The following is a 27,376-nucleotide window of genomic DNA, read 5'->3' on the forward strand; positions in this document are numbered from 1 at the left end:
TTTTTTCACAAACACGATTTTTTTTTCAACAAACACGAATGTTTCACAAACCCAAAGAGGAAGACATGTGTGTAGTCGCAGAGAAGAAAGCAAATACCTATTTGGGGGTCAAAGCTGGACCAAATTTGACCCTCGATAGACCCCCTTAGATCCTGATTTTAATGCCATGAACCAACTTGAGTTTTGACATCCCAAATATTATTTTAGCTACGTTTGGTCACAATCCCATCTGCAGTTTCGGATAAGAGGTTGTAAGTGCTTACGGACTAACGGACTGATGGACAGACAACACGCAATCCCATAAGCTCCACAGAACTACATTTCAGGTGAGCTAATGAAATACAGAAATATATAATTTATATAAGTATTCAGCCCCCTTTTCATAGAAGTGCCTTTGGCAGCAATTGCACTTTGAGTCTTCTTGGGTATGTCTGTATCAACTCCGTACATCTGGATTTGGGGAGTTTCCCCCATTCTTCCTTGCAGATTTGCTCAAGCTCTGTGAAGTTGAATGGGGAGCGTCGGTGATCAGCAATCTTCAAGTCTTTCTAAAGATTCCCAATGGGATTCAAGTCTAGGCTTTGGCTGGGCCACTCAAAGACTTTCACGTTCTTGTTCTGAAGCCATTCCAGTGTTGCTTTGGCTGTATGGTTGGGGTCATTGTCCTGTTGGGACGTAAATATTCGCTGCAGTCTAAGTTCTCTTGCACTCTGATGCAGGTTCTCCTCAATTATTTGCCTGTAATTGGCACCATTCATTGTTCCCTCTGTCCTTACAAGTCTCCCAGTACCTGCTGCTGAAAAGCATCCCTGTAGCGTGATGCTGCCACCACCATCCTTCATGGTAGAGATGGTGTTAGATGGTGAAAAGCTGTGCCCAGTTTCCTCCAGATGTAGTGCTTTGCATTCAGGCCAAAGGGTTCAATTTTCGTCTCATCAGACCACAATCTTTTGCCTCATGCTGTCAGAGCTTTTCCCATGCCTTTTTGCAAACTCCAGGCATGCTGTCATGTGCCTTTTTCTCAGGAGTGGCTTCCGTCTGTCCACTCTCCAATAAAGGCTAGATTTGTGAAGTGTCGCAGAGACTGTTGTCCTTCCGGCAGGTTCTACCATCTCAGCCAAGGAACTCTGTCGTTCTGTCAGAGTGGTCATTTGGTTCTTGTTCACCTTCCTGATCAAGGTCCTTCTTGTCCTGTTCCTCAGTTTGGTTGGACGGCCAGCTCTAGCAAGAGTCTGGGTAGTTCCCCATTTCTTCCATTTCCTAAGGATGGAGGTCACTGTGCTTTTAGGAACTTTCAACACTCTAGAAATTGTTTGATACCCTTTTCCAGATGTACACCCCCTCACAATTCTATCTCGGAGTTCTACGGACAGTTCCTTGGACTCCATAGTAGAGTTTCTGCTCTGACTTGCACTGTCAACTGTGGGACCTTATATAGAAAGGTGTGTTTCTTTCTAAATCATGTCCAATCAATTGAATTGGCCACAGGTGGACTCCACTCAAGTTGTAGAGACATCTGAACGATGATCTAAGGAAATTGGATGCACTTGAGCTCAATTTGGTGTCACAACAAAGGGGTTGAATACTTATTGACTGAAGACATTTCAGCTTTTTATTTTTAATTATTTTGTAAAAATGTCCAAAATTTTTTTTAAATCCACTTTGACATTATGCGGTATTATGTGTACATGAGTGACAAAAGAAATCTCAATTATATACATTTAAATTCAGGCGGTAACATAACAAAATGCGAAAAAGTCAAAAAAGAAAAGAAAAGAATCAACAGACACAAAAAGGGAGAAGGGAAAACACAAACTTATATACTAGGAAATGATAATTATATAAAACCCAACCCAAATTATGCACCTCAGATCACACTTGTACAAACATTAAAATTGCAGACAAGGATGTTCCTTTGATTATTCATGGTGTAGATTCAGGACTCCCTGCAGCTTGTTTTGGGAGCCAACAACAACAAAGACGAAGTTCAAAATCAAATAATTTCAAAAGTACGATAGAAAATCACAAAATTATAATACAAAAGACCCTTAGGACATACACACGGGAGGGATAGATGCAGAGCTGAAGTTTGGTACGATTTCTCAAAAGTTTGATGGAGTAGTTCAGTGACAGGTGAGACACTGCACGGATATATATTCAGTATTGACTAGCGTGGATTGGCTCGCTGCGCTCGCCTCACCACATGTCACTCACTACAGGGCCACAGGCTTGTTTTAACTGAGGATAATGATTGTACGTGAGTTGCTGTGTTGTCATGATTTACACCAATCATCAATATAAACATTTCTTTTGTACAAATTTATTTGTAATATCGGTGATGTTACATTTTTATAAGCAATTTAAGTTGAAGATTTAAGTTGAAAAAATCTTTGTTTTCAACAAATTAAAAATAAACCCATTAGGATATACACACTTGAGAGGTTTGGTTTGTTTGGTATGATTTGGGTGGTATGGTATGTTTTGGTTTTGGTATGTTTGGATCTACAGTTTGGTATGATTTCACAAAAGTTTGAGGGAGTAGTTCAGTGACAGGTGAGACACTGCACGGATATATATTCAGTATTGACTAGCGTGGATTGGCTCGCTGCGCTCGCCTCACCACATGTCACTCACTACAGGGCCACAGGCTTGTTTTAACTGAGGATAATGATTGTACGTGAGTTGCTGTGTTGTCATGATTTACACCAATCATCAATATAAACATTTCTTTTGTACAAATTTATTTGTAATATCGGTGATGTTACATTTTTATAAGCAATTTAAGTTGAAGATTTAAGTTGAAAAAATCTTTGTTTTCAACAAATTAAAAATAAACCCATTAGGATATACACACTTGAGAGGTTTGGTTTGTTTGGTATGATTTGGGTGGTATGGTATGTTTTGGTTTTGGTATGTTTGGATCTACAGTTTGGTATGATTTCACAAAAGTTTGAGGGAGTAGTTCAGTGACCAGACAATACAACACAGGCACTGCACAGATATTTGGGTGGCAGGGTAGTTGTTTTTCAGCTACTTCAGGGAGTGACGTCCATGACCTATACGAGTTCCGGGCTCAGCTGGCTCCGTCTGACAGTACCTGGTCTGGGCCCCTTGTCCAGGGTAACGGATCTCCACTGCCTTGTGGGGGAAGCCTCATTAGGCTAAGGCTATGAGGACACTCAGACACCAAACCACACCTGAATGTCAGCCTGGGCAGCACTACAGCATGGATAAATGTGCCCGTGAAAGTTAGTGGTGGCACCAATTTAGGCGTCACTGCGCAGAATCTGCAGACAGTTGTGTCCACTTTTGACATCAAGGGCAGCCGTCATATCATACCGACGACCTGGCCAGTCTGCTGCGCCTATGTGCATCAGACTTCACGTTGCATTTACTGCACCTGCAGCCGACGATGCTCATAGGAATAGAGATTGGGAGAGGGATAGCACACACCTCTATCACTTTAATCGCTTCTCTATGCAGGTTTTTCCCTTCATTGGCATTAGCTCACATGCTCACCACCCATTTTTACCTATACAGCCATCGCCTAAAGCACAATGCTTATTGAGCATGCCAACAAAGGGAAGAGATTTGTCGAAAGCGACGACTCCCACTATAATCATCATATATATACTATATAAGAGAGCTGTCTGTGTCGCCATTTTTCTCAGAGTTGGCTGAACGGATCTTCGTCAAACTTTCAGAGGTTCGTCAGTGAGTGTCTGGGAGTGTTTTGGGCGAAAAAAATATATATTTGAAAAAAAACAGTTCGTTTTTTTGCAGTTTAAAAAAATAATCGCTCGATAGTGCCGAAGCCTTTTTAAATTAATGACAGTTATATACAAGTACACATTCACATAAATAAATAAAAAACAATCACCAGACATTTGCACACAATTATATCAAACAATTCCGGAAGTGTACGAAGTTGGTAATACGGCTTCTTCTTCTTCCTAGACGGCATCACACTTAACTCAGAAACGTGATGAACGCCACATTCACCCACCAGCATATATGAACCCCCTTCCCCCCTCTCCCTTCCCTCCTCCCCCTCCCCTCCCCCCCCCCGCTCCCCCCTCCCCATCCCCTGCCCTGCAACGCCGGGTACTTCTGCTAGTACTGTATATAGATCTCATTTTTTCATAAACATGACCGTAGCTCATTAGTATTGTGATTTTGTTGCTGTCCCTTTATTTAAAAATTTTGTGATTCTTTCCTCGCCCGCATTTTGACAAGATGTGATGAAGGCTTTGTGGGCCCCGAGTGCCTACCCCTCGAATGGTCTGCTCCACGATTCCTCCACTGTGATTTTGAGAGTGCAACCTCATTGGTCGACAACTGGATCGAGGTTGCGGGAGGAAATGTAACTAGGCCAGAGGAAGGTTGTGGCCTAGTGACTGCGGGATCAGCTCTCTTCTTCCACAAGGTTTCAATTTCATTTCATTGGGAAGCTGTGATTTACGTTTCCATAAAATGTACAAACAATCCTGAACAAGCTCAACATTTTTGCTGATGTTCTTCTACTTACAAATTGAAGAGACTAATTGCAAAGTAAGCATGAAAAAATAACCAAATAGATGTATTTGTATACTTGTGTGGGTACGCGGCATCACCCGGTGCTGTTCTAATCCTGTTGGCATTTTGAAGAAATCAAAGTTTTTTTTGTTTCTATTTATTGTGTGAGAATATCATGGCATATAGATTAGAGTAGATCTAGGCTCGAAACTCCACGATAAACCATTTGTACACGTTGACATGGCATTTGTCTAAGGAGGAAAAAACCCTTTAGTGAGTGGGGACATTATTAGTATTATAATATTCTTTTGTAATAGCACTGATATTATGTTATTATCATGAGTGTTATTACCCTCACCATAGGAGAGGGTATTACATTTGGGTCCGTTTATTTGATTGTTTATTTGAGTGTTTGTTTGTTTGTCCTCACAAAACACGAGTATGTTTTTCTCTGAAATCGTTGGTCCAACTGCCACGGAATTTTCACCAAAGGAGCGCTTCCTCCTGCATCATTTTTTAATGATAATTATGATGTCATAGGCAGCCTGGTGTTGGCTTTGTAGTTCGGGCGCAGGCTTGGGATCCTAGGATCCTGGGTTTGAATTCCGGTCGATCGCTAAATTAACGCCAGGGGGGATGACTCAGCCTGTCATCCTTCCGAGGTCGGCAAATTGAGTACCAGCTTGCGCTGGGATGAATGATCTTGGTGTGTACCCCGGTTTAGAATGGGTACGCTGTATCCCTGCGCATCATAAGACGCGACTAAGGGTTGGGGTCAGGAAGGGCATCCGGCCATAAAAAACTGCCTCAAAAAGGGAACCATGATTGTCATGGGGCCCGCAAGGCTAACCCCCGCCCTAGCAGAGAAAAATGGCCTCAAAACGATCATTTATTTCATTCATTCATTGTTTTAAGGCCATTTTTCCCCGCTAGAGCGGGGGTTAGCCTTGCAGGCCCCATGACAATCAGGGTTCTCTGTTTGAGGAAATGTTTTTATGGCCGGATGTCCTTTCTGACGCCAGCCCTTTCTGATGCCAGCCCGTGGTCGCCTCTTACCTATTGATTTTGGGATACGGTGTACCTATTCTAAATCGAAGTTCATCCCAGCAAGCTGGTACTCAATTTGCCGACCTCGGAAGGATGACTGGCTGAGTCAACCCCCCGGCGTTAATTCAGCGATTGACCGTGATTTGAACTCAGGATCCCAAGATCCCAAGCCTGCACCCTAACCGCTAAGCCAACATCAGGCTTGTATGTCAATACAATATTACATGCTATTGCCGTGGCGTAAGCATAACCCTCTCATAATGCTGTGCTCAGGATGGCGTGCGATATGCAGTTACAAGAGACTTGGACACGTCACGAGCAGACTTTGTGCAATTCACAGCACACATTGGAGGGAATTCTGTCACATGTAGCATCCCTGACCGCCGCGAAGAAGGTGTCCTGCTGCAGTTCAGCACCGACGGCGGTATTAGCTGGAGACTGCTCATCGAGCTGTATTACATGGATTATTCAATTCCACGGTGTGTGCACATTGTCCGAGCTTGTTCCATGTTCCATCCATCATAAAATTAAATGATGAGCTGCGCTGTACCAAATTTGAAATATTCTGAAGATCCTCAATAGGTCTAAGTCCCACACACTTTGAGAAAGATCTCTTTCAAAAATCATTACATTTGTTGACACTTGAATAATTTTTGGATTTTGATTTCGCTATATGGTTCAAAAACTAAATTTCATTATTCATTTTATCAGGTTGAAATTCATTCATTAAAACGGGGTTCTCCATGATATGTGTGAATCATGATAGCTAGTGAGATACCCGTGCTACGCACGGGTGGGAGGCCGGAAGCAAACAGGCAATGCAGATACGGCGAATGCTAAAGCATGAAACCAATAAATTCCACATTACCGTAGCACCTTCAGTCACACGTCAGACATGGACAGCAAGTTCGTGAAGGACTTCCATAAAAAGCGTACACGTTTTCAAACAAACGGGTACGTTCACGTATAGAAACATCGATCGTGGGTCCGTAGCGAATCTGCATATGGCGATCCGCGAAGTTCACGTTTAGAAAGTAGAAACCATCACGGCATGTCATCATTTACTTGAACTCGATATCTCTTTTTTCATTCCAAACAACATAACTCCAATCACAAATTAATCACAAAATAAACTTTTAACAACATTGTTAATGTTTCCTTCATTGCAAAAACTACCAAGTCAACAGTTAAAAGGATTTTGAGCCGATAGGTGTTACAGCCTCGGCAAGATCGATGGAGACAGCGATCTGTTAGCTTATACACCGCCCAAATAGCTATGTGGAATTCTCTCATGGAGAGATTAAACTCACGTCGTTTGAACTCTGGCCGAGGTCATTATTTACTTTTAATGATGTTTATATACGAATCAAAACGAAGATAATTGGTTTTGGGTCTTCCTTGCCGCATATCTCGTGGGATTGTGAGATGGAGAGACGGCCGTGATGGCGGGGAGGGGGTTGGCATTCTCTCAAGCAGGGATTCAACCCATATCCTTATAAAAGGTCTTTGTCCGAGGTCACCGAGTCTGATCGGTGCAGCCGATCGGTGCAGCCATGCAGCGATCGGTGCAGCCGTTTGTGCAGCTCCTGAGAAAATAACGTTATGCGGGAGTCCAAACCTGAAAATGCTGGAGGCCAAAGCTGAAATTGGAAAAACAATATACCCTATTTTACTCCAGGAGATCCCAGGATTATCCACCCAAAATATCGTTGTGATTGGTTCAGCCGTTTTTGCGGTACCTTCAAACGGAGAGACAGACAGACGGACGGACATTTGGTGAATTATAGTAAGATGATGTTCATTATAACTAGTGTACCTAGCAATAATAGGATTCTGTTTTAGCGGCACAATAAGTGAATGTTGTGGCTTTTGACACTTGTGAGAAATGCTGAATTGACAAAGTTTTTAAGCGGTGTAGCCCCTTCAATATTTTGCAATGTCCTTCCATCCGTCCATCCATCCATCAAAGAAGAAGAAGAACCTTTTTAACCCACCGTGTTTAATTCGAAAGGGTTCTAAATGGTAATAATAATGGGTTCTAAATTGTTCTAAATGGTAATTTCGAAGGGTTCTAAAGGGTAATTATCATGGGTTATAAAGGTTAATTCTGGAGGGTTCTGAATGGTAATAATGGGTTCTAAGTGGTTCTAAATGGTAATTCTGAAGGGTTCTAAAGGGTAATTATCATGGGTTGTAATGGGGATTATAAGGGGCTTTATAAAGGGTAATTCTGGAGGGTTCTAAAGGGTAATTATCATGGGATGTAATGGGGTTTATAAGGGGCTTTATAAAGGTTAATTCTGGAGGGTTCTAAATGGTAATAATAATGGGTTATAAATGGTTCTAAATGGTAATTTTGAAGGGTTCTAAAGGGTAATTATTATGGGTTCTAAAGGGTAATTCTAAAGAGATCTAAAGGGTTTCGTTTGTTTCTAGTTTCCCAAGTGTTTGCACTGTTAAGGTACATCATGGAAAATGAGAAAACTCACAAGCATGTGTCATCATATCTTCAATGGACAGCCAACAGTCCTCCCCCCCCACCACCCTCTCCTACCATCTCTATACACTTTGATAGGTGAGATCCGAGTGTAAAGATCTTTGAGATATAACCATAATATTGCTTCGACATTGATGCTTCCAATTAAGCACAAACTAAACCGGTCCGTTCTTGTCATTATTCTCCAATGGCCTGGTTCTTGCATTATTCTGGTGAGTGAGGACGCAACAGTAAAAACGTGGGTGCCATGGGAAGTAATAAACACCTTTAAAAAAAAATCAACACCACAGGGGAAGGGCCAAGTCCAAAAACCAAGAGGGGCTGCCTGGGTGGTAAAGCAAAGAAGGGAGATGGGAAAATATGAGATGTTGAAGATAGTTGGCCCACAGCAAAATAAAGAGGTGTCAGAGGCTTCAGGGAGCTTTGCAGAAAAACAAGGAGCGTTCTAGATCATGGTACCAACAGTGAAAATCCGTGCTCTCAGAAGGGCCCCCCGGCTCTGAAAGATGCAATCTTTCCATGACTTTGAGACAATGGCTCATGTTTCAGGCATTGTCTCATTGACCAATTAATTTAACACCTGATCAAGTACCAGTCCAAACTGTTACTGCAAAAATGGCTGTAATTCGTGGTGGTTTACACCTACTTGCCTTTTTATTCTCTTTTTATTCTAGAGCGGCTAACCCCCGCTCTAGCAGGGAAAATGGCCTTAAAATGCACGTTGTTGTTGTTGTTGTGCCTTTTTATTCTCTTCACACAATATCTTTAGACAAAAGACAACAAAGACATGAAAAAGGTATGCTTTAGCGGTTGCTGAAGACGACAAGAAGAGGCCATTTCGTTGGGTACAAAAGGTTGTTTATTGTACAGAAATCTCCAGCAACTGCTAGCGAACGGAAGTCGTAACGGCTTATATAAAACCAAGAACCCTCTTCGGAGGGCGTGGCTCCAACAGCCGCGCGTGCGTCACGACGACACAACCAAAAGCCCGTGTGCGTGGGTTAGACCAAACCCATCGTAATGGTAACCGTCACATGCGGATAAGTTAACCGCGACAAGTGAATAAGGTAACCGCGACATGTGAATAGGGTAACCACTACATGCGCCCCCCCAGAAGGCACGCCACGGGCGTGTACGTAGTTCGCGGGTGGAACAGAGCCGGGCCACGGGTGGAACAGAGCCGGGCCGCGGGTGGAACAGAGCCGGGCAGCGGGTGGAACAGAGCCGGGCAGCGGGTGGAACAGAGCCGGGCAGCGGGTGGAACAGAGCCGGGCCGCGGGTGGAACAGAGCCGGGCCACGGGTGCTGAACAGCGGTAGCAGTTGTAGTTGCAGCAGTAGGAATTGCGGGAGTGGCGAGCAGCAGTGCGCGCGAAGACAACGAGGCGCCAGTGCGCGCGAAGGTAACAAAGCAGCCGTGCGTGCGCAAGAGACGAGCAGCGGTAGTAGCTGTAGTTGAAGGAGCATCAGCCTCGGGATCCGCCGTAGGAGAAGTAGTAGGAGTGGCGAGCAGCAGTACTCGGCCTGTGTGCGCGGAGGCGACGAAGTAGCAGTACTCGGCCTGTGTGCGCGAAGGCGACGGGCAGCAGTACTCGGCCTGTGGGCGCGGAGGCGACGAGCAGCGGTGCTCGGCCTGTGTGCGCGAAGGCGACGAAGTAGCCGTGCCCGGCCTGTGTGCGCGGAGGCGACGAGCAGCAGTACTCGGCCTGTGTGCGCGAAGGCGACGAAGTAGCCGTGCCGCCAACGCCCCATAACGGCGTTCCTTCGGAGGGTCCCAGAGCTGGTTCGCCCCTCTAGTCGTAGAGGAGGAACCGAGCGCGATGCGCGAACCACATGGCCGCTCGTCGTTGCTAAAGCACCGGCAGTTCGAGATTAGGTCTTGTGGAAGAAATTGCGGTTGCAATCCTGCCGTGTTCATTTGGCCCCCGAATACGTTCGGGGGCAACGGGGTCGCCAGTTTAGCGGTCGCCGAAGACGATAAGAAGAGGCCATTTCGTTGGGTACAAAAGGTTGTTTATTGTACAGAAATCTCCAGCAACTGCTAGCGAACGGAAGTCGTAACGGCTTATATAAAACCAAGAACCCTCTTCGGAGGGCGTGGCTCCAACAGCCGTGCGTGCGTCACGACGACACAACCAAAAGCCCATGTGCGTGGGTTAGACCAAACCCATCATAATGGTAACCGTCACATGCGGATAAGTTAACCGCGACAAGTGAATCAGGTAACCGCGACATGTGAATAAGGTAACCACTACAATGCTACAATATCTTACAGCAGACACATGATGCAAATTATATAATGGAAAGAAGTAGAGGTCATTCACACAGACGATGGATTGATGGTATCAGAGAGGAATTAAAGAGAAGGTTGAAAATTCAGGAAGGGATTGCTATGACCAGAGACATATAAATGTGGAATAATTTTGTCCAGAAGGGCCAAGAGAGCCGGTGGGCCAGGGTGAAAAGGAGAACCGCCGGGGCGGAGAGGGGAGGGCCAGGGGGCAGGATAGCTGTCAGGAAGGTGGGGGGCAGGAGAGCCGGTGGGCCAGGGTGAACAGGAGCACCGCCGGGGTGGTCGGAGGCGAGGGGGAAATGGTGCCTGGGGGCAGGAGAACCATCAGGTTGGGGTGGGGGCAACCGCTTAGCTTGGGAGGCAAGGAGGGAGGTGTGGAAGGACCAGACCACCAACCATTGAACTCCACAATCTTGAGGTAAGCAGGGTTCGAATCCAACCACCGAGCTGTTCCACCCAAATACAAAGAGCCCTTCCACCTGAATACTAATATCCCCTGGGGATAATGCACTGTGGCACTCCACCAGGATCTGGACACAGAGGACTCAAATCAATACACTTGTTGTCAAAGTAAGTTTTAAGCTTTGGAAAAGACAACACGATGAAGTCACTCACAAAAAAGCATATTTTTCTTTATAACAAACCCCTTCAAAATCTCAGCCAAGCAAAATCATTTTCACACAAGTCCCCACTTCTGAACCGGGGAGGAATGTGGCGCCACTCGACCACCGCCCTGTCAAAGAGGGAGGATGTCACATGGAACGACGCACCCACTGGGACGTCCAACACACCACAATGGGCCTTCACAAAACGTTCCAAAAAGGGCATCATGCCACCTCTAAAGCATGGCCAAACTGAGCGGGTGGTGGGGGCACTGATTGCAGAAAATGTTCGAACAAAGTCCCCCACAGAGAATGCCAAAGGAGACTCATCCCTTTCTCCAACATCCATGACTATTAATTCTGCGTTCCCGTCAGGATGGCTGGAGGGAGGTCCCAGGCTCAAGTCTCCCACGAACCGGCCAGGGCAAGTCCCTCATACTCACACATCAATAATATATGGAACCACCATCTGCAGACGGGATGCCCCATCAAACAAATGAAAAAATCTGGACAGGGGAACACAAATGGCGGAATATATATAAAAAAATTATAGGTTTAACTCCGATAAGAACAAAACAAAGCAAGAATCTCACCCCAAAAAGGAAAAACCTGCCCAAAAACCGCAACTCTCACAGTTTTTTTTTTTTAACTCGGGAGGGAAATTCGAGCTGGGGAAGTGAGCAACTCAAATTTGCCGTTGGGAGAGGGCGGGAATGGGTGATATTGAAAACTGCCATAAATAAATAATGAATTTAGAATTCAATTTAGCGACATCATTAACCATGGTCATAAGAAAGCAATTAGCCATTCACCTGGAGGTCCAATTTGGTCGATGTGTCAACTTTGGTGACAATTGGCGCAGTAGTTTTTGCGTGACTGGTGTTTCACACACACAGACAGACATTCAGAAAAATGACTTTATTTGTCTTTCTTCTCATCAGTTTCGTACACCAGGAATTGCCCGCAGCAGCACGCGGACCTTGCACCCGTTTTCGCTGGTGGCAACCACAACATTCCGGGGATAACAAGGACCAGTGGTCCATTGACAGTGTCATCATCGGCAGCTCCCATGCCTTGAGCTTTGTTGCCCCACTTTCCTCCTCATCCTACCAGGTATTGGTTCATTGTTTTATTATCAAAACATCACAGCCACGATTCAACCATCACAGCCACATCACAGCCACGGTTAGACAAGGCCAATATTGCAGTGTTTCATCCTTTTGCACCTTACACTATACATAAAGTGAACAAAGGATTTGGCTGCATGATAAACTAATTTCTAATAAAAGAATAAGTTTTAAAATTCCATGATGATTGAGAAAAATAAAAACAATGGGACAGACGCCATCGCATTTTGAAACATGCTATGACCCTTTCGCCAAATTTAATCTTGTATGAAATCATGGACTTGTCCTTTGGCCTGTTTGGCATCCCTACTGGCCAGAGGAGTTGTCGCAGGGAATCTGATATTAAGTATTATTACACTTCTCCAGTAACAGAACCTAACTTTTTTTTAACAGAACCTAAAGTATAAACCACCTAACGTTTTTATCTGTTCATGTTTAGAATCCCATTTCGACCCATTCCCATTTCCCATTCCCTTATTGCAAATAATTAATCAGACGTAATCCATAATGTTGTGTGTGTAATCCTGTGTGTTTTGCTGAGTTTTGTGCACCCATCATGATTGTATCATACAGGCTTATTAAAACCTGATATATTTGATTATTTACACCAAATTTTATTTTACACCATATTTTCGTTTTATTTTGTTACTGACCTGGGACACCAGTAGTGATCTTTTTGGATTCAGATTCTACTTTATGTGCCAAGTTTTGTTGCTGCTGTGAATGTCATTGTCTGTTCTGTGTTCGTGCTCTTCCACGAACCTTGATGATGTATGGGAATATATATATATATATATATATATATATATATATATATATATATATATATATATATATATATATATATATATATATATATATTTATAACAGTATTATATTTGTTTAAAGCTGAAAGAACCACCTAATAATTTCTCCTTTTTTTTTTTTTGGAAGGACAGTCAGTCCTGTGAACAGCATGTTCAGAAAAAAGGAGGAATGTTATTGAAATGTATAACTCCTGTCTTTCTTTGGTTCATTCATTCACAGAGTTATCAAAGTGAGTTTCCTGCAGCTCCGTCAGATGCCCCAATTTGGCTGGACGCAGCGAATGAAGGCATGCCACACGGGCAGCCATTCTGCAGTCCTCGTGACTCTGCACTTGTTTTTGGCAAATCAGACGGTGATCGATTTGCCATTACTCGTGATTTTGAGATTCTTCCTGGGTTTGTGTTGCAGTTCCAGGTCAGTGCTTCGTCTTCTTCGCTCCTACGGTAATTTATTGTCCCCCGTCGCACCGCGGAGCGAAAGGGGGACTATGGTTTTCCCCTCCGTCCGTGTGTGCCTGTGTCCGTGCGTGTGTGCGTGCGTCTGTGCGTGCGTGCGAACGTGCGTGCGTGCGTCCGTGTGTGTGTGCGTAAGCGAAGGACCGAATACTAATTTGGTGTGTGGGTGCAACCCACGTCAAAATCCAAGATGGCCGCCACCATGTATGTCTGACACCATGTATGTCTGAACCTTGTGAGCGGAATATCTTGAAAAATAAGCGAAGTACCAACTTCTAATCTGGTGTGTGGGTGTATCTAGGCATAAGGAAGAAAGCTATTGAAAATTGGGTCGCCACGTCAAAATCCAAGATGGCCGCCACCATATAAATGTCTGAACATTGTGAGCGAAATATCTTGAAAAATAAATGAACTACTAAATTCTAATCTGGTGGGCGGGTGTATCTACGCATACGGAAGAACGCTATTGAAAATTGGGTCGCCACGTCAAAATCCAAGATGGCCACCGCCATGTGTGTCTGAACCTTGTGAGCGGAATATCTTGAAAAATAAGCGAAGTACCAACTTCTAATCTGGTGTGTGGGTGTATCGAGGCATAAGGAAGAAAGCTATTGAAAATTGGGTCGCCACGTCAAAATCCAAGATGGCCGCCACCATATATATGTCTGAACCTTGTGAGCGAAATATCTTGAAAAATAAGCGACGTACCAACTTCTAATCTGGTGTGTGGGTGTATCTAGGCATAAGGAAGAAAGCTATTGAAAATTGGGTCGCCACGTCAAAATCCAAGATGGCCGCCACCATGTATGTCTGACACCATGTATGTCTGAACCTTGTGAGCGGAATATCTTGAAAAATAAGCGAAGTACCAACTTCTAATCTGGTGTGTGGGTGTATCTAGGCATAAGGAAGAAAGCTATTGAAAATTGGGTCGCCACGTCAAAATCCAAGATGGCCGCCACCATATATATTTCTGAACCTTGTGAGCGAAATATCTTGAAAAATAAACGAACTACTAACTTCTAATCTGGTGTGTGGGTGTATCTATGCATAAGGGAGAACGCTGTCGAAAATTGGGTCGTCACGTCAAAATCCAAGATGGCCGCCTTGCGTCTTCCACTTTGTCAACTCACATCACTTCAACGACGGCGGGGGACGAGGCGTAATGCTTGTTATTATTTTGTAACCTTATTTTATTGTGATCTTTATCTATTAAAATATAAAGTTAAAATCTCAATAAGTTGAATCAGTTGAAGTCTCACAAATAACATAATGGTAAAATATTAGCAGACAGTGTGAGACAACCATGAGTTTGGCATGATTGAAGTATTTGATGGGAGTGATTAAACATGGAGGTTCCCATTTAGTTAAGTGAATTATACTGCATGCTGCAGGTTTCATTTCCAACTCTGAGTCAGCAAAAAGGGAATATCAAAGTTTGTTTTAAGTTGGGAATGAATGCTATAGACGGCTGCCAGGATAGTCCAGCATACTTGCCTCTTGGATTCGAATCTCTGCACCACGATAATCTGTCATCCTGGTATTTCCCAGGCAATGGATCATCCTGGTAATTCCCAGACCAGGCATAATCAATGTGTGTGCCATCCCTCGGATGGACATTACACTGAGTTTCCAGTCTACTAGCGTTAGTACAGTGACGTGAAAAAGTAAGTACACCCCATGTAAAGTTGTGACTCTTTCAACATATTTCAACATACAGCTATTTGATTTTCATTTCAACAATATTGATAGATAAAGGTGATATAATACAACAAATATCATGAAACATTTACATTTTGTAGTCCATTGTATAATTTAAATAAACATAAATGAAAATTTTGCATGTGGAAAAAGTAAGTACACCCTTGGCTCTAATAGGTGGTATTGCCCCCTTTGACAGAAACAACCTCAAGTAGGCGTTTCTTATAACTGTCTACCAGTCTCTGACATCGACTGGGAGAAATTTCTGCCCACTCCTCCATGCAGAATTATTTCAGCTGTGCGATGTTTGAGGGGTTTCTTGCATGCACAGCTCATTTCAAATCCCCCACAACATCACAATAGGATTTAGATCCGGGATTTGACTTGGCCATTCCTGACCCCTCCATTTCTTTCTTTTCAGCCATTCCTTGGTGGATTTACTGGTATGTTTAGGGTCATTGTCATGTTGCAAGGTCCACCTTCGGTTGAGCTTCAACTTTCCGACAGATGGCCTCACATTATCCTCAAGCACCCTCTGGTACAATGAAGAATTCATAGTGGATTCTATGATGGTGAGCTGCCCAGGCCCTGATGCAGCAAAGCTGCCCCAAACCGTAATATTTCCACCACCCTGCTTTACAGTTGGTATCAGGTTCTTGTGGTCAAATGCTGTCTTTGGGTTTCGCCAAACATGTCTTCTGGTACTGTGGCCAAATATCTCTACCTTTGATTCATCTGTCCAGAGCACATTGTTCCAGAAGTGCTGGTCTTTGCCTCGGTGTTCATTGGCAAACTTTAGTCTTGCCCTGATGTTCTTTCTGGACAGCAAAGGTTTCCTCCTGGCACACCTCCCATGTAGATCAAATTTGTGCAGCCTCTTTCCAATGGTAGACTCGTGTACTTTGACATCAACAGTGGCAAGAGCTACCTGTAGGTCCCGTGATGACATTCTGGGGTTCTTAGAGACTTCTTTCAGCATCTTGCGGTCTGCTCTCGGGCTGAACTTGCTGGGGCGGCCTGGCCTGTACAAGTTGGCAGTTGTTTGGAATCTTCTCCACTTGTAGATGATCTTCCAGACAGTCGAATGATTGATTTCAACTTGTTTGGAGATCTTTTTAAATCCCTTCCCAGACTCGTAGGCATCTATAACCTTCTTTCTGAAGGCCTCAGAGAGCTCTTTTGATCTTGGCATGGTGATGCCGCACACTTCAACAACAAAGGGCAAACCAAACTAAATGTCTGAGGTTTAAATAAGACAGGTTCCTCCAAGATCCTCTCTAACGATGTTCTAATCATTTGCACCTGAGCTGGTGCACCTGATTCTAATTTTAGGTATTTGAAGTAGTGATAAATGTAGGGGTGTACTTACTTTTTCCACATGCGAAATTTGCATTTATGTTTATTTAAATTATACAATGGACGACAAAATGTAAATGTTTCATGATATTTGTTATATTATATCACTTTTATCTATCAATATTGTTGAAATGAAGATGAAATAGCTGTATGTTGAAATATGTTGAAAGAGTCAAAACTTTACATGGGGTGTACTTACTTTTTCACGTGACTGTAGGTGGAAGTGAAAAATCCCACAGTGTCCTTCAGAAAGAGTAGGTGAGTTATGGCTGACATCCTGAACAAATTACAAATTCCTGAGTTTCAAATGAGTTTCCTGTTAAGGAATGATGACCTGTCCAGGACTGTAACCTTTGCCGGAGAAACTTCAGCAGCACCACTGCTCTGTCAAAGAGTCGGTAAAAGGGGGTGGGGAGAGGAAACAAGAAGAAGAAGAAGAGAGAGAGAGAGAGAGAGAGAGAGAGAGAGAGAGAGAGAGAGAGAGAGAGAGAGAGAGAGAGAGAGAGAGAGAGAGAGAGAGAGAGAGAGAGAGAGAGAGAGAGAGAGAGACAGACAGACAGACAGACAGACAGACAGACAGACAGTTCTAGTGCTGATATCCCAGGCTGCAGTGAAGTGCAGTACTCCATTGAGCTTGTAAATTGGAGTGTTTCAGAGTTACTAAAGACTGACTTGGCATGATGAAGGATGCCCAGTCTAGGGTTGGATTTGTACGCTATTTTTAGCCTCGCCAGAGGAGAGGGTATTGCATTTGAGTCCATTTATCTGTTTGTTTGTTATTCCGGCAAGTATGTTGGTTGGTTGGTTTGTCTGTTTGTGCGCAGTACTACGTCTACATCGTTGCACATAGAATCGCCATACTTTACACACATATTTGCCTTGTGTTAAGTGCTCCTCCCCGACCCCCTGGTCACGGTGTACCTCCGAGCCCCGAGAGGAGTCACGGCAGAAAAATGTGTTATTCTGTTTGTCAAAGATCAAGGGTGAAGCCACACCAATTGTTACAAACCAACAAGTATTGTATTAAGATCACACAAGAATAACAGTACAAAAACAATAGTAATCAATTGTACAACAAATATTATATCATTCCTATGATGGTACCATCAGGTTCGTACAATATAACTCACTGTGCTCCAAGTGAGCGAAAAGAAGAAGATTCCCAATGTCTCTATTCCCCGGCTTCAAGCCAAAGTCGATCCGCTCCAGCGATCGACAGATCAATGTCCAATCGAGACCAGAATCCCGTTGGGTTGGCAGTTACAGTCCGGCTGCCAAAGCTGTGCAAAGGCGCCCTCCAGGTGACTGGGAAATCCAAAGGCGCCCTCCCGGCGACTGGGAAATCACGCCCTCGGGTATGGACGTTCCACAGCTCGCAGTCGGCAAACCTCAGATTTACCTTCAGGTATATCCACGTTGCACACACACACACACCAGATACGTCTGAAAGCGGTGAAAACGGCTGACGTGAAGCAAAGAAAAACCTTGCGCGACGCGCAAAGGCTGAAGCGAAGCAAAGAAACCTTGCTCGACGCACAAAGCGCACGAGTCAAAATGGCCTACGGCCCGTTCTCGAGACGTAACGGCCCGACGATGATTCTCTCCAGAATCGATCGCAAAACCTGACACGCAGGTTAATCTGTCACAGCGATAACCACTCTGTCGCAGGAATCCCTTTCCTGGGAAACCCGAAAGTTCGCTAGTGACTGTCGTTCACCAATGTTCGCTCCAGACCTCAAAGAAACTATGCTTCTTGTCCGACTCCACTCGCTCCGCCTTCTTTTCTCTTCTTCCTCTTCGTCGTCCGGTTCCTGATCCGGTTTCCTGTTTCTTTTTAACACTAACTTTTTCACCTTTTGAAAACAGTTCATAAACAACAAACCTTTTGAAAACAATAATAGTACATGGAATCCCAAAATGTTTACAGTGGATGAAAACCACCACAACGGAAGTGACGAATCCGTAACACTTGCCCTGGAATAGACTGTGCCCAATTTTTAACTCTCTAGGCCCAAGGCCTCCATTATGACGTCATAATTCGACAAGTACAAAACTTCATCCGAATAAGATGAAATTTCTTGAGCATAATCTAGGGATAAATTGGTGGAGAAAAAAAAGATGACGTCATCCGTCACGTGGTCGGCCGCCATATTTGTTTTAACACAAAAGCCTTAAAAACCACTGAAAACACATGCTGCCAAGGGTCTGCAATCTCTGATTGCTCTTTCTTGTTCATATATGTTCTGTCGAGGAGAGAGTATAACTGATGAAGGGGCACATACGTTTGAGAATGAACTTTGTCCATTTCTTGATATTAGAATTTACGTGGGTTTATTTAGCAATCTTTCTGGCAATGCAAGGTGTATCTGGGAGGTTTACTAGGATTGAAAGACATGTTATATTTGTTGGACCTGCATTCAATTCCTGATCAGCAGAGTGACGTAGCTGCTCTCTGCCTGTCAGTGGGATGGGTTCTGTATGATATGATGTGGAATTGTCTGCAAAAAGGCAAAAAGGAAGCGAGGGTTTTCCAGAGGCATGCAGGACGTAGTTGTTGTGGAAGTGGAACAAGACTGGGCCAAGATCATGCCTTGGGGCCTCCACTTCAACTTCCACTGGGAGAGAAGAGGAGAGGTTTTTTTTTCCTCCGCCGACGAAGTCGCCGGAGGCATTATGTTTTCAGGTTGTCCCTACCGGCTGTCCATCCGTGCGTCCGTCCGTCCGTCTGCCTGTCCGTCCGTGATAGGTTTTCGTTACCGCGATAACTTGTGAATGGCTAAAGGGATCTTTAGTCAAACTTGGCACAGGTATATATAATGAGGTAAAGATGAACTGATTAGACTTTGGGGTCACGAGGTCAAAGGGCAAAGGGCAAAGGTCAAACGTCATGTTAGGTGAAAATACTGTTTCCATGATAACTTGTGAACCAGTGATGGGATTCTGACCAAATTTGGTACACACATGTAGAATGATGTAAAGATGACCTGAGTCGATTTTGGCGTCAAGAGGTCAAAGGTCAAAGTCTGTAATAGGTCTATAACTTGAGAATGGCAGAAGTGATCGAATTCATACTTAGTACATGCATGTATAATGATGTAAAGATGAAGTTATTAGATTTTGGGGTCAAAGGTCAAAGTCTGTAATAGGTCTATAACTTGAGAACGGCTGAAGTGATCTAATTCAAACTTGGTACAGGTATGTATAATATTGTAAAGATTAAGTGATTAGATATTGGGGTCAAAGGTCAAAGGTCAAAGGTCAAATCTGTAATAGGTTTATATCTTGAGAATGGCTAAAGGGATCTAATTCAAACTTGGTACAGATATATACAATGATTTAAAGATTAATTGTTTAGATTTTGGGGGTCCCGAGGTCAAAGGCCAAAGGTCAGATGTCATGTCAGGTAAAAATGTGAGAAATTGTGAACAGCTGAAGGGATTTAAATTAAAACTTGGTACAGGTATGTATAATGATGCAAACATGAACTGATTAAATTTCGGGGTCAATAGGTCAAAGGTCAGAGGTCATGTCAGGTAAAAATGTACGAACTTGGGCACAGCTGAATGGATTTAAATCAAACTTGATACAAAGTATTATAACGATGTAATAATGTGGGTGGAGGCATATCAGTCGATGTCGTAATGTCAAAGAGTGTCGTTCTAGTTTGTCAATAATTTTGACATACACCTGTGTGGAGAAATTTTGCAGTTACTTTTGAGTGCAATACGTTGAGCTGCTGTTTATTAATAGGATCATAGTTATCATTGACTTGTGTTTGACATCACTTCTACTTTGCATCCATAGCTCATAAGACTGGCTCACTTGAATAAAGCAATCTTTCTGAATTTTACACATCTAAAGGAAAACTCTGAATTGACATTCCTTCTGTTCTCAGTTGAACATCGGCTGCGATAGTGTGTTTAACACACTGGGCTCAGTGCACGTCCAGTTTTCATGTGATACCGGACGCTCATGGTCGCTGGTACAGAAGGAGTGCTATCCAGCAACTCCAGCAAACCAAGGCTGTGACGGCCAATCTAGGAAGCTTCACGAAGCTTCGGTGTATTCTGCGGGCATTTTCCCTCATTGGACTCGTGTCACAATACCACTGCCACACACGACTGCTAACCGGTATTGTGAGGGTGTTCAATTATTTTATTTACTCCAACCCTTTACTCTCTACTCACAAGCTGTTCACTACCATCTCTTGTCTTCCCCCATCCAAAACCTTGATCTTTTCTACCCCCGTTAATTCACCCCAGATCCACTTTTTTGGAATTCCGACTTCTGTCCTGGAAGTCCTAGCTGTGTCCATGTGTTTTATACCTCTCCCATCCCCCATCCCCTTTCCCACGCCCCCCCCCAAGCCCTCTCCCTCCCACAGATCTCCCGATGTCCCTGCTCTCAAATGTTGTACTTGTGTGCTTCCCTCTCTCTCCCCATCTTGTCTCCCGCTCCCTTTATCTTATGTTTTATGTGTCAGTTTGTCTTTTTGTGATTAATGTTAGCTCTTACACGAGCCTCGATCTTGTATGCAAAAAACAAATAAACAAAAAAAGCACTCTCTTTTTCCAGGTTATTGTGATTTTTCTTCCTTCTCCCTCACCACATTTTGTTTTTATAGTTCTTGGTTGGTTTGTTCCTTTTCTGTTTCATCCTTGCTTTAACCTTTTTCTTTTTCTTCTTGCTGTGTTTCATTCAGCATGTGTGCAGCTTGTTCACCCCCATGTGACATTCTCCCCTCCCTTTGATATTACTCTCACTTCTACTCTTCTGTTCATATGTCCCCCATTCCATTTTGTTCCATTTCATTCTGTCCTCGTTCTTACACGAGCCTTGATTTTATATACACACAAAAAAAAAAAAAAAAAAAAATTAAAAACCCTCATACTCCTCTAATGGAAATTGTCTAAAACCCCATTGGATACAAGGCTTGTATGATAATACAATATGTTTTGGCACCCCTTAGACAACCCTCTATTCACAAATTAATGACCTAGTCCTGGCACACTGATACAAATTCATCAATCATCCAAGCCTTAGGATTTGGCATCTATATGACAGGAACCTGTGGCTTGAGGTAGCCCTTTAGCACACACGGTTTTTCTGAGTGGTACAGTAGAAGGTTCATTTTCAGATAACTTTTAATAATCAAATGCACATTCATTTTAATAATAATCATTTTAATAATCAAAGAAGGCCGCATTCCAGTGGATTGGGAACTGAGTACCCTCGTCCCTCTATACAAGGGGAAAGGTGACCCTCTGGAGTGTGGCTCGTACCGAGCGATAAAGTTATTGGAGCATGGAATGAAGGTATTGGAAAGGGTGTTGGAGAGGAGGATAAGGAAGAAGGTGAAGATCGACGAAATTCAGTTTGGATTTATGCCAGGAAGAGGAACGACAGACGCGCTCTTTATTGTGAGGCAGTTGCAGGAGAAGTACATGGAGAAGAGGAAGAAGTTGTTTCTTGGGTTTGTTGATCTGCAGAAAGCATTCGATAGGGTTCCACGTGAAGTATTGACATGGGCATTGAGGAAGTTAGGAGTGGAGGAATGGTTGATCAGAGTAGTGATGGCAATGTAAAAAAGAGCGCACACAGCTGTAAGGACGAAGGACGGGAACAGTGGTGAGTTTGAGGTGAAGGTGGGAGTGCATCAGGGGTCGGTACTAAGTCCACTACTATTTGTAGCTGTGATGGAGGTGCTGGCTCAGAACGTAAAGGAGGGTTTACCGTGGGAGTTGTTGTATGCAGATCTGGTGTTGATTGCGGAAAGTATGGATGGACTGAAGGAAAAGATGAACAAGTGGAAGGAATGTATGGAGACAAAAGGTCTGAAGGTGAATATCGGAAAGACGAAGGTGATGGCAAGTGGTAAAGCATGTGGTGAGGTGGAAAGAACTGGGAAGTGGCCATGTGCTGTGTGCAGGAAGGGTGTCGGAGTGAACTCCATTCAATGTACAATGTGCGCTGAGTGGGTTCATCAAAAATGTAGTGGTCTGAGAGGGTCATTAACCAGTGTGGCAGCTACATTCAAATGTAAGGTGTGCACAGAGGGAGCTGCAGATGGAGGAAATGTTGAGTTGGATCTTGGAGATGGCGTGACGCTGGAAGGTGTGAAAACATTTTGCTACCTCGGAGACATGCTGAATGGAGAAGGTGGATCAGACTCGGCAACGGTTGCTGGAGTGAGATGTGCATGGAAGAAGTTTCGGGAACTGAGTGGCGTGCTGATGAGGAGGGGAGTGTCGTTGAAACTGAAGGGAAAGGTGTATGCTGCATGTGTGAGAAGTGTTATGATTTATGGGAGCGAGACATGGGTAATGAACGCAGAGCAGCAACGAAGGCTGGAAAGGGTGGAAATGCGAATGGTTCGGTGGATGTGCGGGGTATCGTTGAGAGAGAGGAAGACAAATGATGAATTGCAAAAGATGATGGGAATAGAGCCTGTGATTGATGCTGTGAAGAGCAACAGGTTGAGATGCTTTGGTCATGTGTTGAGGAAGGATGAAAGTGACTGGTTGAGAAGAGTGATGGAAATGAATGTAGAAGGAAGTAGAGGACGGGGAAGACCGAGAAAGACTTAGCTAAAGATGGTGGAAGAAGAAATGCGGGCAAGGGGGTTAACAAGGAGAGATGCAGAAAATAGGGCAAAATGGAGAAGATTGTCATGGGGACCGCAAGGCTAACCCCCGCTCAAGCAGGGAAAATGGCCTTAAAATGCATGTTGTTGCTGTGTAGTCAAATGCACAGTAGATGCAGCGATTCCATGTATATGGCCAATTTGCATGGGTCATCCATCACGCTAAAGTATTTTAATAATGTCGAAATGAACCGCTAAAGTTACACTCTGTCACAGTTTCTTGATATGAGGTGTGCTAGGCAAAGCACTCACGGGTCTATTCACACTCATTATGCACAAAATGGGGTTTAACTGCTAATTATAACAGCTCGGTTTATATAGATATATACAATGCAAATTGTGTACGTACCACTTTACACAATGGCCGCTCTCGTTCAAGTAGTTGCTGTGGGATACTGCACATGTGCAGTAGAGTGAAAACGCGTCTGTTACTCAGCTAGAAGTAATGTGCGCATGTGGTTTCAATGTTTTTGTTACAATAGCATTTTGCAAAAATCGAATATTTTGAAATGAAAATCTAATAATGGCTTCAGACAAATTTATAATGACTGCATGAGTCGAGAGAATGCTACATAATTATTTGGGCGGTGGATAAGTTTAGAGACCGCTGTCTCGATTTTCACAAGGCCCATGACACATATCAGCTCAAAATCCTTTTAACACTACTTTGGTAGTTTTACAATGATGGGAAAATGTATAGGGAGTGCTTAGCGATTATGAATATGACAGGTCCAAGGCGTCTTTGGCTTCGCATAGCAGTTAGCACCAAAATGTCGACCGTACGTTTTTCTCATCAGGATGAAATTGTGGGTGGGCGGAGTCAGGCCAGCTGTCCAACCAATTGGTGGGAAGGATTGTTACAGAAACATGGATGGACACACACACAAACACACACACACACACACACACACACACACACACACACACACACACACACACACGCATATTATTATATAAGATTATGTAACACGATGCCTGCGAAATATCGGGATGAGGGCTTATTGGATATTGCTTTGTTGGGAATTGGACCAAAACTAGACAAGGAGGGAGGTGAGCTATAACTACCTTTAAGGTATCCTTCCCTCCTAAGTAATTGAATATACAGTAATCAAATTGAGAATAAACCTTTATTTTAATACAAATATACACCCAACCCCTTACACTTTCCTTTTTTTTTTAACCCTGGATCTTCAATGCTTGGTATGTTTCGTCTTTGCTATCATTATGCCTGTCTGTCGAACAAAACAATAAAGACACGTTCCCAAAAATACCCTTCAGTTTTCATCATACTGTATTTTGTTTTGTTTAACCTCTTAGAAAAACTCGCTTCCGATGGTTTCAACACAGCAGCAAGGAGAAGGTCTCTCCTCCCTTTGCCCTGGACCAGGTCTACGTGGCCCATCCCTGCACATCGGACTGTGCTGAACATATCTGCTCCACAGGTCTGCTATCGCTTCAATGCACCTAGTTTTAGTGTCTTGCTTGACTACTATTCTGGAATAATTTCAGTATGAATTTTGAACTCTGTAGTATAGAAAACTTTGTGGAAAAGCTGATAAAATAATGGGTTTTCTGAATGAACCGTGCTGATTCCTGTGAAATGTTTTCATTGGATGCTTTGGAACTGGAGCTTATTTGCACATGTCGAAGTTTCCATCTGTGTCTACACTCGCTGACCCCAAAAATATGGAATCAAAGTAAAAATATACAATCAGCCAGTCGGAGTTTATGTGACATGAAAGACCGAGCACGGCTAAGTGGTAATACACTCACATTGGACATGGAGAGTCTGGGTTTGATCATCCGAACCGACGAGGATCTCACAGCAAAATGGTGGTTTTGATTTTTCAAAGGAAGGTGTTGCATTACATATCAAGTGGCCCATTGGAGGAAAGATACCATCTTTAGAGGCCATTTTTCCCCACGGAGCTGGGGTTGGCCTTGTTTGGGCACCGTGGTCCCCTTTTTGAAGCAATGTTTTATGGCCGGATGCCCTTCCTGCCACCGACCCTGCTAGTCGCCTCTTGCGACACACAGGGAATTACCAGTGAACTGGTACTCAATTTGCCGACCTCAGAAGGATGCGCAGGCTGAGTCAACCTCTCTGGCGTTAATTCAGCGATCGACCGGGATTCGAACCCAGGATCGTAGGATCCCAAGCCAGCACCCTAACCGCTAAGCCAACACCAGGCATTGGAGGAAAGATCCACTTTGAAAAGAGTAGGTCATTTTGTACCCATACCGAGCATACCCTGGGCAAAGTCAAAATTACTCTTCAGTTCTGCATCAATGTTGGGAATTGTGATGCATCACCATATATGTGATGCTGAGAGCAAGGTTTTATCTGTGTTGGCAAATGTAGAGCCACTATAATCCCTCCATGCTGAGGTTAACTTTCATCTTCCTCAAATAGTTCTCACCCTTCATCATTTTGACAGAGCCGACAACATATGACACATCATGTCATCTTCGATGAGCTATATAAAATTTTTATTCAACCCTTCAACAGCAATTCTGAGAGAGAATCGTTTAATTTCAGCTACTACACAATGGCCTCGATTGTAAATACGGGGAGGGTAGCCAGATCATCCCTCAATGCAATGATTGCCCTCACCAATGCAGTTATAAAATAGAACACCACTCGGTGGAGCACATACCTCCACCAGGCTGAACAGTTTGGTTTATATCCCACTGATAGGCCGGATCTGGATTTGGACTTGAGCCAAAATCGAATCGACTTGTTCTTTTCGCCCAAATAACTCATCCACCGAGTTTTGTCGTAACTCCTCCACAACATTTAGAAATATCATGCATGCTACATATCGTTTATGGGCCCATCTCTCAATGGTGAAGAATCACTTTAAAAAAAAAAAAATTCTCGTGTCCGGATCTGTATTCGTGTCTTCAACAAAATCTAATTGATTTGACCATTTGAAGATAATTGAATGGGTACACGATAGTGTTAGTGGAGATAACCAATTAGGAGGTTCATGAGAGAAATATCCAAATATGACCGGATATGTCGTGTGATGTTTGTATATCGAGTCATTCCTGGTTGTCACGCAGATTTTAAACATATTGGAAGAATATCGGGCCTGACAAACCATCACATCTCAACTTTAAATACATTGGGCCTGATGTATTGTGGTGCATTGGAGGAAAATCATGGGTCATGATTTAAAAGATACGGATGCATGGCATCAAAAAATATTCAGAAATGATACATCATTAATCAATTGGCATTAGACATGCATGAGACATTCTACAGAAGGGAAATCTATTGTCATAGTAACGTTTGCTAATATTTTAATGAGTGTGGGCCCTTCTTTTGATGAAGTTTATGAAACCTTGTGTTCTGAATAAACCAATAGATAATTAATTGACATACACTACATAGCCAAAAGTAATTGGACATCCGAACATCACACCCATATGTGTTCGTCGAACATCTCATTCCAAAATAATGGGCATTAATATGGAGTTGGTCCCCCCTTTGCTGCTATAACAGCCTCCACTCTTCTGGGAAGGCTTTCCAGTAGATGTTGGAACGTTGCTGCGGTGATTTTCTTCCATTCAGCCACAAGAGCATTAGTGAGGTCGGGCAATGATGTTGGGCGATTAGGCCTGGCTCGCAGTCGGCGTTCCAATTCATCCCAAAGGTGTTCATTGGGGTTGAGGTCAGGGTTCTGTGCAGACCAGTCAAGTTGTTCCACACCGATCTCGACAAACCATTTCTGTATGGACTTCGCTTTGTGCACGGGGGCATTGTCATGCTGAAACAGGAAAGGGCCTTCCCCAAACTGTTACCACAAAGTTGGAAGCACACAATCGTCTATAATGTCATTGTATGCTGTAGCATTAAGATTTCCCTTCACTGGAACTAAGGGGCCGAGCCCGAACCATGAAAAACAGCCCCAGACCATTACTCCTCATCCAGCGAACTTTACAGTTGGCACTTTGCATTTGGGCAGGTAGCATTCTCCTGGCATCCGCCAAACCCAGATTCATCTGTCGGACTGCCAGATAGTGAAGAGTGATTCATCACTCCAGAGAATGCATTTCCACTGATCCAGAGTACAATGGCAGCGAGCTTCACACCACTCCAACCAACGCTAGGCGTTGCGCATGGTGATCTTAGGCTTTTGTGCGGCTTCTCGGGCATGGAAACCCATTTCATGCAGCTCCTGACGAACAGTTGTTGGGCTGACGTTGTTTCCAGAGGCAGTTTGGAACTCGGTAGTGAGTGTTGCAACCGAGGGCAGACAATTTTTATGGTCTACCTGCTTCAGCACTTGGCGGTCCCGTTCTGTGAGCTTGCATAGCCTACCACTTTGT

General features: G+C 43.7%; 1 protein-coding gene across 3 annotated transcripts in view; it reads left to right on the forward strand.

The window, feature by feature from the left end:
- Positions 1-27,376, forward strand: part of RELN (reelin) — a 515,504-nt gene that overhangs the window by 153,170 nt on the left and 334,958 nt on the right. For all 3 annotated transcript variants that reach the window (XM_078786532.1, XM_078786533.1, XM_078786534.1), the window contains exons 24-29: positions 4,237-4,426; positions 5,836-6,041; positions 11,894-12,065; positions 13,106-13,300; positions 20,294-20,529; positions 24,359-24,483. In XM_078786532.1, coding sequence (XP_078642658.1) covers positions 4,237-4,426; positions 5,836-6,041; positions 11,894-12,065; positions 13,106-13,300; positions 20,294-20,529; positions 24,359-24,483 — 1,124 coding nt within the window. The remainder of the gene's footprint in view (positions 1-4,236; positions 4,427-5,835; positions 6,042-11,893; positions 12,066-13,105; positions 13,301-20,293; positions 20,530-24,358; positions 24,484-27,376) is intronic.

Source organism: Myxine glutinosa, chromosome 11 (assembly GCF_964187855.1).
Source record: "Myxine glutinosa chromosome 11, kmMyxGlut1.1, whole genome shotgun sequence".
NCBI classification, from domain to species: Eukaryota; Metazoa; Chordata; class Myxini; order Myxiniformes; family Myxinidae; genus Myxine; species Myxine glutinosa.